At 40.5% G+C, this 16,109-nt stretch overlaps 1 protein-coding gene across 5 annotated transcripts in view; it reads right to left on the bottom strand.

Moving 5' to 3' along the window:
* The window catches only part of sh2d5 (SH2 domain containing 5), an 81,242-nt gene extending 65,556 nt beyond the window's left edge, over window positions 1–15,686 (bottom strand). For 2 of the 5 annotated variants that reach the window (XM_060852116.1, XM_060852118.1), the window contains exons 1-3: window positions 14,897–15,329; window positions 10,771–10,851; window positions 6,619–6,693 (exon numbers count right to left, since the gene is read on the bottom strand). In XM_060852116.1, coding sequence (XP_060708099.1) covers window positions 6,619–6,693; window positions 10,771–10,851; window positions 14,897–14,953 — 213 coding nt within the window. In that variant the 5' untranslated portion in view covers window positions 14,954–15,329. Of the gene's footprint in view, window positions 1–6,618; window positions 6,694–10,770; window positions 10,852–14,896; window positions 15,330–15,663 lie in introns of those variants that run through there. The other 3 variants (XM_060852119.1, XM_060852120.1, XM_060852117.1) reach the window with 3 other exon arrangements.
* Between the last annotated feature and the right edge of the window lie 423 nt (window positions 15,687–16,109).

Genomic DNA, 16,109 nt, shown 5'->3' with positions numbered 1-16,109 from the left:
CCTAAAATTAATAAGAACCTCTGGGGTTGAAGGAATTAAATTTCAAATTGCACATCCTTATATATTACAACATTTCTGCAGGCCAGGACATACAATACTCCTAACATCACTGACTACATCTTTTTCTTCTTTGGTGGGAGACCAGCATTTATTGTCATCACCAAGTGCCCTCAAGAAAGTTGTGATTAGCTGCCTTCTTGAACTCTTAAAGCTTTTTGATGTGCAGGGACACCAACAGTACAGTTATGAAGGGAATGCCTGGATTTCAACCCAGAGAAAGTGAAGGGAAAGTGACATAATTCCCAAACCAGATGGCATGAAACTTGATGGGGAACTTGCAGGTGGCAGTGTTCATTGCATCTGCTGCCCTTATCTTTCTAGGTAGTAGACATTGTGGGTTGGAAAGGTGCTTTAGAAGAAATATTGATGAGTTGATGCAATATATGTTGTAGGTGCTGTTACTCTGCATCAGTGTTAGGGCATGAATGTTTAAGTTGGTGGAATGGGCACCATTTAATGTGCTGTTGTCTTGGATGGTGTTGGTTTCTTGGATATTACACTAATCCAAGCAGGGTGGATAGCATTCCATTACATTCCAGACTTGTCCCTTGTAGATCATGGACAGCCTTTTGGGAAATCAGGAGTGAATTGCTTGCTTTAAAAAAAGCCTACCAATAACCATAATCAGTGTTAAAATGCAGGAGGTTCATTAGAAAATATTTTGATTAAGTAAAGAATGGGCCCTGATAATGTAATGTTAGGATATTCATTATTTTATATAAAAACATGTTTTTATCAGCCTGTTTGGACATGTTATGGCACAACTACAAGATAGGCGGGTCTTGAATTCAACCTTGAAGGCCATGTTTTGTTGTTAAACAAACCCTGCTTAACATTTTGAACTGGGAGCCTTCCCAGGAGAAATGGATGTGAGAGTTTTACTGATTACTAAAGCAGTATAACAATCTCTCTATGGTTTACAGTCTTATTAACTGTAACTGTGAGTGAAATTAACTGCACAACCTATCTCATTAGCTTTTAGGTCCATTAGCCTTTTAAAAATTCTTAGCTGAATATATGTTACTTTTAAAACACAACCCTTAAACCTATCAGCTACTTTCCAGAATTCGTTGGAACAAATAAAAATGACCAAATGTTCTCACAAGATGTATTGGTAGATGTATTAGCTGAAGTTGAAATTAAACTAGGCTTTAGAGAGACAGCACAAGGACTCCCGCCCCCCACCCCACCACCATTTCTCATATATCCAACAATATTACACCAGGATAACAGGATAGAATAAATTCTACTACTGCCAGATACTTCTGTAGAATCTTTTTTTGTATATTACACATAATCACATTCCTATAGTTAAGCCTAGAAAAGCATCAAATTCAGCAGATATCCAGTTCAATTTAGCTAAGACTGATTGATTCCTCAATTAAACTGAAATTAATATCTGCAAAATGATGAGAAAACCTGGCAAAATTTAATTGATTTGATCCTTTGAACTTGGAGTGATTTAATTTGATTCTCAAAATCAATAACATTGGCTTGGCTCCACGATTCAGAAACCAAGTTTGTTTTTAAATCAATTAGGAGAAAGTGAGGACTGCAGATGCTGGAGATCAGAGCTGAAAATGTGTTGCTAGAAAAGCGCAGCAGGTCAGGCAGCATCCAAGGAGCAGGAGAATCGACGTTTCGAGCATGAGCCCTTCTTGAGGAATGAGGAAAGTGTGCTAAGCAGGCTAAGATAAAAGGTAGGGAGGAGGGACTTGGGGGAGGGGCATTGGAAATGCAATAGGTGGAAGGAGGTTAAGGTAAGGGTGATAAGGTGAGGGTGATAGGCCAGAGTGGAGGTGGGGGCGGAGAGGTCAGGAAGAACATTGCAGGTTAGAAAGGTGGTGCTGAGTTCAAGGGTTGGAACTGAGACAAGGTGGGGGGAGGGGAAATGAGGAAACTGGAGAAATCATCCCTTGTGGTTGGAGGGTTCCTAGGCGGAAGATAAGGCGTTCTTCCTTCAGTCATCGTGTTGCTATGGTCTGGCAATGGAGGAGTTCAAGAACCTGCAAGTCCTTGGTGGAGTGGGAGGGGGAGTTGAAGTGTTGAGCCACGGGGTGGTTGGGTTGGTTGGTCCGGGTGTCCCAGAGGTGTTCTCTGAAATGTTCTGCAAGTAGGCGGCCTGTCTCCCCAATATAGAGGAGGCCACATCGGGTGCAGTGGATGCAGTAAATGATGTGTATGGCGGATATGGAAGGATACCTTGAAGCCTTGGAGGGAAGTAAGGGAGGAGGTGTGGGCGCAAGTTTTGCATTTCTTGCGGTTGCAAGGGAAGGTGCCGGTAGTGGAGGTTGGGTTGGTGGGGGGGTGTTCTTCCTGACCTCTCTGCCCCCACCCCCACTCCGGCCTATCCCCCTCACCTTAACCTCCTTCCACCTATTGCATTTCCAATACCCCTCCCCCAAGTCCCTCCTCCCTACCTTTTATCTTAGCCTGCTTGGCACACTTTCCTCATTCCTGAAGAAGAGTCATGCCCAAAACGTCGATTCTCCTGCTCCTTGGATGCTGCCTGATCTGCTGCACTTTTCCAGCAACACATTTTCAGTTTTTAAATCAATGTTAACATTAATACATGTGAGGCTTCATCTTATGATCCATCTCTCAGCAAGATGATCAGATAAAAACATGGCAAGTGGGTGATAACTGTAAAATATTGCACTTGCTGGATCAGTGCCATTAATAACAAAATAAACATCCTAAAGCGAGTCATGGGAAAATGGTCACTGAACAGCGAAAGAAGAGCTAGTCGACATGATTAAAAGCATGATCACAAAAACAAATTTTGAGGAGACTGTAAAAGGTAGTGAGAGGAACAGAATGGCAGAGGAACAGCGGAAGAAGTTGAGGTGATTGAAGACAAGGTGACTAATGGCGGGAGGATGGGATGCATAGCAAGACCAGTGGTAGAAAGTCCAAGGTCTTAAAGTGGGACAGAAATTAGTTTTTTAACAGAGAATGAGAAATCCGAATTAAATATATTAGGGTCATTCAATCAGTGTTGGTGAGGATCGGGATGGAAAGTGTGAGTCAGTGTGGGACAGGTTAGGGTAGTGGAGTCTTGAATGATTTAGAGCTTAGAACAAAATTAAGGAGGATTCACCTTGGAAAAGATGAGGCTGAATGTAAAAAAAAAACAGATTTTGCACGGTAGGAGATGAGACAACGATTAAGGAGTGGGCGAAAGTTTTGATGATAGATTTGAAGCTTGGTTCAGTGAAATAGTCTATAAGATTACAGTGAATTAAAGCAAAATGGTCTTAGGTTAAGCCACAGAATCTGACAGGAACAGAATAATTCTTTCAAGTGTTCATTTATATCAGGCAAGATTTCTGACAGCTTAGAGTGGATGGTGTTTTAGATCTGGGGTTGGATGTTGAATGTTGTCAACCTACATTTGGATAGTGACATATGCATCCAGATAACATCATTTAGGTCCAACAAGTAAACAAGGAAAACCAGAAAACCAAAGATGGAATCTTAAAATTCCCTTAAAGTAACCAAAGTGGCAAAAGAAGGTGCTTTTTAAGCAACTGGTATTTTTGGACAATTAAGAGTGTACTCAATCAAGGGCAATTCAATGGATTGGTTAATTATGTTCAGTGTGGGACATCATAGAATAATGTGTACAAATGAAATCACAAACTCTTTTGGTGTTTCAACACAGTTAGTATAGGTTCTGTGAGAAGGGCAGGAACTTTATTTTATTCACTCATGGGATGTCAGCATTGCTGGCTGGCCAGCAATTTTTATTGGATGTCCCTAGATGCCCTTGAGAAGGAGGTGGTGAGCTGCCTTCTTGAACTGCTGCAGTCCACACGCTGTAAGTTGACACACAAAACCCTTCGGAAGGGAATTCCAGAATTTTGACCCAGTGACAGTGAAAAGAATGGTGATATATTTCCAAGCCAGGATGGTGAGTGGCTTGAAGGGGAGCTTCCAGCTCGTAGGTGTTCTCACGGTGTCTGTTGCCCCTGCCTTTCTAGATGGAAATGGTCATGGGTTTGAAAGGTGCTGTCTAAGGATCTTTGGTGAATTTCTTGCCATGCAGCTTGTAAATAGTACACACTACAGCTACTTAGCATTGGTGGTGGAAGTGGATGCTTGTGAATGTGGTGCCAGTCAAGTGGGCTGCTTTGTTCTGGATAGTATCAATCTTTTTGAATGTTGCTGGAGCTGCACCCATCCAGGTAACTGGGGAGTATTCTATCACACTCCTGACTTGTGCCTTGTATATGGTGGCCAGGCTTTGGAGAGTTAGGAGGGGAGTTACGTGCCACTGTATTCCCAGCCTGTGACCTGCTCTTGTAGCCGGTTTTCATGTGGTGAGTCCAGTTGAATTTCTGGTCAATGGTAATCCCAAAGAAGTTGATAGAAGAAGATTCAGTGATGGCAACACCACTGAATGTCATGGGGGATTGGTTAGATTGTCTCTTATTGTCTGCCATTTGTGTAATGCAAACGTTATTTGCTTCTTGCCATTCCAAGCCTGGATATTGTCCAGATCTTGTTGCATTTGAACATGGACTGTCTCAGTATCTGATGAGTAGTGAATAGTGCTGAAAATTATTCAATCATTGGAAAATATCCCCACTTCTAATCTTATGAATCAAGGGAAGCTCATTAATGAAGCAGCTGAAGATGGTTGGGCATGGGACACTACCCTCAGGAACTCCTGCAGAGATTTCCTGGAGCTGAAATGACGGATTTCCAACAACCACAACTGTCTTCCTATATGCCAGGTATGACACCAACCAGTAGTGAATTTGCCCCCGATAACCACTGATCCCAGTTTTGCTAAAGCTCCTTGCTGCCAAACTCAGTCAAATGCAGCTTTGATTAATGTCAAGGTCTATCACTCTCACCTCACCTTAGGAATTTAGCTCTTTTGTCTATGTCTGATCCAAGGCTGTGGTGAGATCAGGAGTGGAGTGGCTCTGGCAGAACATAAACTGGGCATCACTGAGAAGGTTATTGTTGAGCAGGTGCTGCTTGGTAGCACTGTTGATGACACCTTCCATCTCTTCACTGGTGATCGAGAGTAGAATGTTGGGGCGGTAATTGGCCAGATTGGATTTGTCCTCTTTTTGTACACAGGACATACCTGGGGAGTTTTCCAACTTGTTGGGTGGATTCCAGTGTTCTAACTATATTGGAAAAGCATTGCTAGGGTGCAGCAAGTTTTGGAGCCCGAGTCTTCAGTACTATTGCCGAAATGTTGTCAGGACCCATAGCCTTTGCAGTATTCTATACCTCCAACCATTTCTTGATATAATGTGGAGTGAATCAATTTGGCTTAAGACACAAATTGGCTCCAGCATCTGTGGTACCAGAGACTACTGGAGAAGGCTGAGGTAGATAATCCATTTAGCATTTCTGGCTGAAGTTTGCTGTGAATGCTTCAGCATTATCTTTTGCACTTATGGTTAGGATCTGAAGTCATTCAGTTCTTTAATTTTCCACCATTATTCACAACTGGATGTGACAGGACTACAGAGCTTGTACCTGGTCAGACAGCATCCATGGAGAGACAGCAAGCTTTGTCTCCATGGATGATAACTGATAAACTGTGATCTCCAGCATTTGTTATTTTCAGTACAGTTTCCATAATCTGCAGTAATTTGCTCTTAAAGAGCTTAGATCTCTGAGTTGTGGGATTTCTTAGCTCTGTCTATCACTTGCTGCTTATTCTGTTTGGCATGCAATTAGTCCTATTTGGTAGCTTCACCAGGTGATACATCATTTTTGGGTATGCCAGGTACTGCTCCTGGCATGCTCTCTTGCATTCTCCATTAAGTTAGCTGAAAGGAATTGTAGGCAAGGTGAGTACATAGCTGGGTTAGCAAACATTTGCGTCGGGTAAGTTGGTTGTGTGATCATTAGTTCACAGGAGGAAAAATTTGGGGAACTGGAGTTGTGCTTCAGAGGAGATGAAACTTGTGATAGTTGGAAGAAGATGGTGAAAATGAGGGACAAACTAAAATGTTATATAGATTCAGAGCTTGAGTGAGGATGATGTTGGGAAGGAGAGGGGAAGTAGACACTTAGTTCCAATTTTAATAAGTAATGGTATACAAACGAGGAGATGATCTGTTGGAGTTATACACTCTGAAGCCATACATATTTCCTAAAATCATAAATACAACACTATCATTGATAGGCAAAGCTAATGAGACAGAGTCAATGATTGGCAGTATATCCCCCAAAACTTGACTGTGCTGAATTTTTAACTGCGGCCTCTAATGTGCATCAACATTTACCGTGCCAGACAATTTTCATTATCTGCAGTTGACCAATTTGACAATTATTTATGAGAAAGCTAATTAGATGGTCATACTTCAACTTAAGGAGAGAAAGCAAGAGAAAAAAAAAAAGAGGGTAGGTTGGAGAAATGGAATGAGGGAAAGGAAAAAAAAAATGTTCAAAGGTATTACCAAATACTATTTATGAATTTTGTATTTCATTAAATTTGACTTCAGTAGCCATTTTGTCAAGCTTTCCAGTCATAATAAAGTGAATAAGTTGTACAGCTTGAATTATAAATGGGTCTCTTCACTATACCTCTTTATTTTCATTGTACATCTTTATTCCTTGTGATGAGAATTTTAGTATTACTGCCATTTTTCGAGGAAGATCCTACAAGAAAATAAAAGCACATGTCAGATGACGTGAGATACAACTTAAGTGCCTTTTAAGAACTGAAACAGATTGAAATTCTACTAACAAAATGATTAATTCCTCTTTGAAATCAAAAGGAGAATTTTAAAAACAAACATTTTAGATATGCATCATCTATAGCATTAAGTTTTCCACATTACTTTTGTAGGATCATGAGACCACAACATTTTCTAATCAGCCTGCCACAGATGTTATGACACACTTCTGGAGCAAGTGAGCTTTGAACCCGGAGCTCCTTGACCAGAAGTAGGGACATTACCACCATGCTTCTAAGGACCCTTAGAATCATGATTTTATGGGTCTTTTTTCATCAACCTGCTCAGGTGTTTTATGAAACACCTGATAGAAATCAGGGAGAAGGTCTGTGATACAATTAAATAAGTTAGTGTAAACAGAGAAGAGGCTCCGAGTGTGTGCTGTGGCAGGGCTAAAAGTTGATAGGGCCTGATGAAATGTATCCCAGATCTTTGAGTGAGGTAAGGGGGGAAATAAGGGTGCTTATAAAAGTTACAATTCCTGTCTGGCCACCGGAGAGGTGCTGGAGGACAGTCAATGTAATACCATCATTCAAAAAGGGAGCAAGGTATAAATCAGGAAAATGTAGGCCAGACAGTCTAACCTCCGTAGTTGGGAAATTACCGGAAGTGATTCTGAGGGACAGAATTAATCAGTACTTTATAAGGTGAGGATTAATCAAGAATAGTCTGCATGGTTATGTTAACTGAGGTTATGTCTGACCGGCTTGACTAATTTTTCCAAAGTGGTGACCACATTTGCAGAGGAGGGCAATGCTTTTGATGTAGTCTACTTGGACATCAGCAAGGCTTTTGATAAGGTCAGCATAGGAGACTGATAGCAAAGATAAGAACACACGGCATCCAATTTTCCAAGCTGGATCCACAGTTGGCTGGAATAGCAGGAAACACAGAGGGTGATAATTCAGGAATGTTTTTCTGATTGGAAGTCTATATCCCTTGAGATCCTACAGGGGGTCAGTGTTGGGGACCTTGCTGTTTGTGGCTTATATACATGATTTAAATTGAATGTAGGAGGATTGATCAGCAAATTCACAGGTGATACAAAATTCAGAGTGGTAGTAAATAGTGAGAAGAGCCTTAGAATACAGGAAGGTATACACAGGCTAGTCAGACGGGTCGATCAGTGGCAAATGGACTTCAATCTGGATGAATGTGAGATGATGCACTTGGTCAGAACAAACAAGGCAAGGGAATAGATAATGAATTTTAGGACCCTGGGAAGCACTGAGGATCAGAGGAACCTTGGTGTGTATGTACACTGGTCCCTTAAGGTATCAGGACAAGTAGATAAAGTGGTTAGGAAGGCAAATGGTCAGCATCCTGGCCTGATTAGCTGAGACATAGAATTTAAGAGCAGGAATCTTATGCTGGAACTGTATAAAATGTTGTTTAGGACACAGCTGGTAGTTTTGGATTCCACACTATAGGAGGGATGTGATTGCATTGGAGAGGACGCAAGGAAGATTTACGAGGATGTGACTGTGCTTGAAGCGGTTTAATTATGAAGAGAGTTTAAATAGACTGGGGTTGTTTTCCCTAGTGCAGCGGAGTTTAAGAGGAGACATGATTGAGATGTATAAAATTATGAAGGGCATAGGTAGGGTAGTCAGGAAGAAGACTTTCCCCTTGGGGGAGTCAACGAGCAGGGGGCTTAGGTTTCAGGTAAGGGGCAGGAGGTTTAAAGAGAATGTGAGGGAAGCTTTTCTTTTTACCCAGAGGTTAATGGGAAACTGGAACTCATTGCCTGTAAATGTGGTAGAGTCAGAAACCCTCAAAACATTTAAGTAGTACTTACAGGTGCATGAAATAACTCTACAGAGGCCATTATTCCATCACTAAGTCACCCTTTATTTACATGTGCACAGTACTCAATACTGGTCCGGTTTCCTCAGAGCCAGCTCTCAGAGTGAACAGGATTTCAGACATTCTGTTTATATTTGGTCAGCCAGGGCTCCCCAATTGGACTAGGTTAGCATTCTCAATCAGGGAACTCATATTCTATGAGAAACACCTGCCTTCCCTTGTTACAATCACTACAGTGCAATGGCGATGCCAAGGCATACAATGCCGTGGGCCAAGTGCTAGAAAATATGGTTAGAATAGTTAGGTTGTTGTTTTTGAGTGGAGCAGACATGATGGGATGAAGGCCCTTTTTCTGAGTTGTAGATCTGTATGGCTGTATGACCTCTGGTATAGATGGTACTCAAGCCAGGCATTTTGGTCCAGAAGTAGGGATACTACCACCACACCACCAGAAGCCTACATTCTTAAAAAATATAGTCAGGTGAATTGGCCATGCTAAATTGCCCGTAGTGTTAGGTAAGGGGTAAATGTAGGGTTATGGGTGGGTTGCGCTTCGGCGGGTCGGTGTGGACTTGTTGGGCCGAAGGGCCTGTTTCCACACTAAGTCTAATCTAATCTTATTTTTCTAATTAACATATTCAGAAATGTTTTTACACATTTCTTTGCAAAGTGGGTATTGAACACAGACCTTCCAACCTAGAGGTAGTGTCACAAGAGGGCTCTTTACAAGAGCCCTATATAAGATAATTAGTGTGCAACTAATGCCTGGCACCATTTTACTAGAAAACTTGGTCACATTAAATAAGCAGATAGTCAAAACAACAGGAAAAAAGTGCATATTTTTTTCATAAGCATAACTATGATTTCCATTGCAATTATGAAACCCACAGACCACGACTGAATAGAATAATCTAGATTAATGGAAATGATTACTATCATCCTTTTTTTACAAGCATCTCAACTGCTTGACAATATAATTTCATATGAAGCAATTGTTTATCATGCTACTTTTCACCACTTTTTAAGTTGACCTTAATATCGTTTTTTTTGATTCCACTTAATAATAGCACTGGGATCTATGGACAAGGTAAAAATGTTTGGTCCAAACACATCCCATTTTGTAGGTTAGATGGACAATGTTGCAACTTAAACTTGATGAGTTCAACATTATGATAAATCAAAATATTCAGCATTTGGATTCGGTCCCCAAATATTCTTGAATTAAAAGTTATATTTTTATTAATACTAGAAACTAAATGTGACCCTTTAGTTAACGTCCATCTAAAGATTTTTTAACTCTATCACCTATATCTCAGGGCCTTCTGCTCCTGAACACCTAAAATTATCCCCTTTATTTTATCCTCTCCAACTTTTCCTACGAAAATTAATCACTTCACATTTGTCTGCATTAAGTTCCATTTGTCACTTATCCACACAATCCTCCTACCTGTTTGTCATTTTGAAGTTAGCAGAGTTTTTTAAAGTTAAGATATACTTGTGTTCTAATGGTGAAACTAACAACTATTGTATTCCTCCTGACATAAAATTTTCAAACATCAGAGTTACAGCTAATAAGAAAAATTTTAAAAAAGTTCAAGTGGAAAACACAAATCTATGTTACTACTTTGAAACCATTAAAGCTTAGCTTCAACTGTGCTTCCACGTTCCAAGTATTTTTCTGCTTTGAAACATATGCAGTTTAGTGGTTTCTTTAGATCTTCATTTAGCTATTTCTATAGGCAGCTCCAGATGTTGTCTAATTCGGTTCTCGCCAATAAGTTTTTCAATTTAATCTATTTTAATGCCAGTCATTTTATGTTCTCCCTTCATAGCAGTGGAATATATCCAGCTGCATTTTCACCCTTAGCGTCCCATATTTCACTATTTTAGACTATTGTAAAACATCTTTTATCCATGAAGGATCTGCTGTCTCTTATGTCTCTCTCCAATCACAGGATACTACTCCTAATTAAATGAATTTGGAGGTTTTAAACCTCCACCATTGTAACGAGAAGCCTATACGTTGATCAATCGTCACGTATCATTAGGTTTAACTGTTCCCTTTCCTAGTTTGAATGTTATCCTATTGCTATGATTTAGTTTATTAGGAATTGTCCACCAGTTAATGGACCAGCGACTGACTTTAAGAACAGTCCCTCTGAGACAACTTTTGGTGACAACATGCAATCTTTACCTTCAGAATATGAAGCTGTTGATGGATTCGCCATGTCTTTTCATCAAGATCTTGATCCTCCACTGTAAAGGAACCTACATACTGCAGGAATAATTCCACAGATAAACTACAGCTCTCACAACATAGGCTTAAAATATCACTCAATACTTGTTCCCAAAACTCTGCATTGATCCAATGATTAGTAATTCATTTTTTTGATTATGTGAAGTTTTAACTGTGAACTATTTTCTAATTGAAAGGAAAGACCAACTCATGCCTTCCTGACACTGGATTAGAGTGGTGCTGGAAAAGCACAGCAGTTCAGACAGCATTTGATAAGCAGGGAAATTGATGTTTCGGGCAAAAGCCCTTCATCAGGAAAGATGAAGGACTTTTGCCCTTCCTGATGAAAGACCTTTGCCCGAAACATCGATTTCCCTGCTCCTTGGATGCTGTTTGAACTGCTGTGCTTTTCCAGCACCACTCTAATCCAGAATCTAGTTTCCAGCATCTGCAGTCATTGTTTTTACCATGCCTTCCTGATAGTTTTGCAGTGTAACTGGTTACTCAGTCGAAGCGCTGAGAAGTAACATGGCTGATTTACCATCCTAAAGATAAACAATTATACCTCCACTCAGACTTCTCCTCAACAATCCAGAGATTAGGAGTTTACAACCTGGGAATCACTGATGCAATCCCACATCCTATTAATCAAGCACTCTGCATCTCAAAGTTTACTTCTAATGATGTAAGGATAAAACTCTCAATTCCTCAGTGGCCCTTTGTAAAAACAATAGTTGGATCATCTCAATCCACTAAAATCCATCTTGGTTAAGCACACAGAGATGCATTTTGTTTCAATTAGTTTAGCACCACTGAATAATGGATCACATTCATGTCAATCATTAAATTAAGCCCACAGAATCATTATCATCTATCAAATTTCAAAATGAGAAAAAAAAATGGTGGCTTGAAAATGTAAATCTAGAATCTTTTTGTCATTGACATAAACATTCTGCAAATTACATTACTCGTGTTACCAAAGCCTCTTGTCTCATCTACCTGAAATCAATGCCTCTGGTTCTCAATCGTTCACTAATAGTAACAGTTTATCTCTATATACTCTCTGTATAGTCTCATGATTTTGAACATCTCCAACAAACTTCCTCCCAACTTTTTCTTCTCCAAGGAGAATAACCCCAGCTTCTCCAATTTCAATGTAGTTGCAGTTCCTCATTCCTCGAACCATTCTCATTAACTTTTTCTGCACTTTTTTTTTAAACGCCTTCAAATCTTTTTTGAGGTATGGTACCCAGAAATTGACACCTATCCAGTTGACGCTGAATTGGGTTTTAGTCAGGTTTATCATAATCTCATGGCTTTTGTGCTCTAAGCCCTACTTATAAAGCCGGGATCCTGTTCATTTTGTTGATGTTCTCAACCTACCCTGCTCCCCTTGATAATTGTGCATATATATCTCCAGGGCCTTCTGCTCCTCAACACCCTAAAATTATCCCCCTTTATTTTCTCTTTTCCAACTTTTCCTACCAAAATGAATCACTTCACACTTACCTGCATTAAGTTTCATTTGCCACTTATCTACCCACTCCTCCAACCTGTCTGTCATTTGGAAGTTTAATGTTATCCTCTTCACAGTGCACAATACTTCCAAGATTGGTGCCATATGCGAATTGTTTAATTGGCCCTGTATACTCTTGTGCGGAGGCCCTAATACTGATACAAGCGAACTCCACTATAAACCTTCCTCAGGTTCAAAAGAACAAAAATTCATCACTACTCACTCATTAAAAAAAGTAAACCTGACTAATTTGCCAGCGCAGGCCCAAGCACACTAAGGTCAATTGTTCCAACTGGGATCAGCAGAGATCGGAAACTGAATCATGACAATGTATCAAAAGGAAGACAAGTGCTGTAACACAAAGGGTGCTGAAGGATCTTTCAATGTGTATTGTAAAGACTCTTTCCAGTTCTTTCCCTCTTTGCAAGCGCTAAGGCTAGTTGCAAGGTCTGCTCTCCCTAAGCTCAAAGGATATGAAAAAATCTACTGAGAGTTTTGAACCTTTTCTGTTTCAAATAGGGAGCAGGTTTTGCTACATTCCCAACCGTAGGAAATTTAAATATTTGATACTTTAAAATTTTGGGCAAGTGGGAGAATCATAATGAATAAAGGGAACAGAGAAAAAATGCATGAGAGGTGAATATATTGGAGAGGCTTGTATTGTTTTCCTTCTAGAGAGAAGGTTGAGAAGAGAGCTGCGGTCTGGATAGAGTAATTGTTCCTGTTGACAGAAGGGTCAAGAACCAGAGGACACAGATTTGAAATTAATGACAAAAGAACCAACAGCAATGTGAAGAAAATCCTTTCGGGCATTGAGTGGTTGCTGTCTGGAATGCATAGCCTGACAGTGTGGTACAGTAAGATGCCAAATCTCATTTTTGAAAGAGAATTGTCTAAGCAACTGAAGAGAAAAAGTATACAGGCAAAAGATTGGGGTATGAAGCTAGCTAAGTTGCTGTTCCAGACAAGATAGATACAATGGCTCAAAGGCCACCTCTGCTATGGATTTTGGATTCTATGGATTTTGTTGCTGTTGTACAGGGATCCTATCATTTGTGCATAGCACTTAGCCTCGCACATAGCAGGAGCTGAAAAGGAGCTAACTGAAGAGAGTTAAAAATCACAACACCAGGTTATAGTCCAACAGGTTTATTTGGAAGCACTAGTTTTCAGAGTGCTACTCCTTCACCAGGTGGTTGTGGAGTGGTACTCTGAAAGCTAGTGCTTCCAAATAAACCTGTTCGACTATAACCTGATGTTGGGTGATTTTTAACTTTGTCCACCCCAGACCAGCACCGGCTTCTCTGAATCATAACTGAAGATAAAGGAGGTACGTTTTGAAGAGTTAATTGAAGATGAGATAGGATGCATGGATAGACCCATGGATTGGGAAGCAAGTTTATTATGATAACATCCATCTTAATGTTCACCCTATTTAATTTATTTTGACTGTACTGGAGTAAGATAATGTAAAGGATATGCTTGAGAAATTGTAGCTCCTTTCAGTAGGGGATCAACAGGAATGGTCAAAATAAGGAAGGTTTTTGAAAGGTCAAAATAAGGAAGGTTCTTTTAACTGGGAAAATAATTTCTGTTAATGGCGAGTTGGTAATTGAAGGGCATGAATTTAACTTTTAAAAACAAGATAACGGGCAAGGTTATTTCTTTATTTTGCTAATAGGTTATTTTGACTATTAATTAACCCAAGAGAAATAATGGTAAAAACAGATTCCATAATAGCTTTAAAGACGGAGTGATAAATACATAAGCACTAAATATTACACGACTGAGGAAGAAACTGCGGTCAGTAACTCAGTACACAGCATTTTTGGAACAGCTGTCTGTTACAAAATGTTGATCCCACTTATTCCTGTTGCAGTCGAAACATCACCAACGTCCGATTTTAACCGATTTGATGTGACACGGGAGGGATCTGACTAAAATGCATTAATGTCATCTTCAATAGTGGGGGAAGATTCTCTCTCTTAAGTAGCATTGTGCCCTCCCAGAGATATCTGAACTCTGGAAATGTGATTAATCCTAAAGAGCCTTCCCAACAGTTTCCAGTAGCAATTCCCTTATTTTTCTTGGTAACCGGATAGTTTTCCATCACAAACACGTCATTCTTTCTTTTAGAGCTGGAAACTGTTCATGCTTTTCCTCTGAGTCGCAGGATGTGAGTAACGTGCAGTAGGGAGGACGGTATGTTGTAAGATATGAAACATTTATGACATGTCGCGACTTAAAATGGGGTGGGGGGCGGCGGGGAACATAATACGCCAGAAGACAGACCTGAACAAATCCACAAACCCCTCCCCCAAATCTAAGAGGGGTCCTCACTTTGCCTAATACATTAATTTGTTTTTTTTCACGACAGCAGGAAGTGTCAGTAATTTCTTTAAAAAATATATACATGTATCAAGTTCATACCGAGTACAGCCGCTGCCTGCTAATGGGCAGCACATTGCAAATTCAACAATTGCATTGCTCACCCCACAGCCTGATGCAGCGCCAGCAGAAGCAATGCAGTTCAGCTAAGCCAGCCTCTGTGCACAGGCTCCAGCTTACCTCCACGAACTTGGTCCGGCTCCTGGATTTCTTGTCTGGAGAGCGGTTCTTGGCCATCACGGCAGAGACGGTGTCAGCGACTGATGACACGGAGGGACTCCGAGCTTTTGAATGTGGTAGTAAGTTTTAGGCGGAGGGGGTTGAGGATGCTTGATGGCAACACTGGGCAAAGTCTCACCTGGGTCCTCCTCTCGCTATCTATCTGTGTTGACATCAGTGCTGAGAGAGGCGTGTGTATTGGGCCGGAAATGCTTCTCTTTTATGCCCGTGTTCTTTGCACAGCTCCGGGGGGGGGAGGAGGGGGCTTCACCGTGACTGGACCCTCATTCGAAGCTCCGATATTACGCAGAAAGTTTCGTTTCCAGTTCTCGGAAATTTGATCGTTCCGTGACCGGGAATGGTTGGTCCAAACATTTAAAAAAACACACGAGTATCAATTCGACTAGCGCCCCGGGGAATGTCTGTCAGTAACAAGCTAACATTAGGATTCCCTTAAAGACTGAAAGAAATTCGCCTCGTTCTCTCCAAAGCTTTCATAAATGAAATTTTTTGAGTACTAAGTTTTCGCATTTCAGCAATTTTATGATACATTTTTTAAAAAATATTTAATTAGCTGTTACCGTGCATTTTGCTTCCGCACCGCTGCTTTCTTACGTTTGCAAATGTCTTTAATTTTTTTTCAATGCTACTGCTGCTCTAAATTGTCCTCTTGAGTCTCTTAAATGGTTCCTGCCCACTATTCCTTCAAATCCTCACTTTACACTTACCTCTCTCACTTTTTGTAAATGCCTCAAGATTGCCTTGCTTAGCTGCTGTTCTCACAGGTTCCATTATTTAAAATTCACCCGTAACTTCACATAAACACTCCTTTTGCATTTACCTCAACTCCTTCCTCTTTCACGTTTCTAGTGTCCTGAATTTGATTTCTCAGTCGCTCAAAATTTCTAATGGTATTGTAAATATGGTCTTCATGACCTGTCCATTTGGAAACTCAGAGGTTGTTTGGAACACTGTAGGTTGTTCACTCCCTTGAATCTTTTCCGTCATTCAGTTAAATCATGAATGGTCTTTATTTTAACTCATTTTCCCTGAATCCAGAAGCTTGGCCTTACTTTGGATGTTCACATAAGATCAAGGCAGCAAAGTTTTCAAAGCATACGTCTTATACTTCAAAACTCACAGCCAAGGACTGTGCCTTCGCTGTGCCCATCCC

Source organism: Hemiscyllium ocellatum, chromosome 37, assembly GCF_020745735.1.
Source record: "Hemiscyllium ocellatum isolate sHemOce1 chromosome 37, sHemOce1.pat.X.cur, whole genome shotgun sequence".
Lineage (NCBI taxonomy): Eukaryota > Metazoa > Chordata > Chondrichthyes > Orectolobiformes > Hemiscylliidae > Hemiscyllium > Hemiscyllium ocellatum.
Note: the sequence above shows the minus strand (reverse complement) of the source record. Positions and strands in the feature narration are given on the sequence as shown.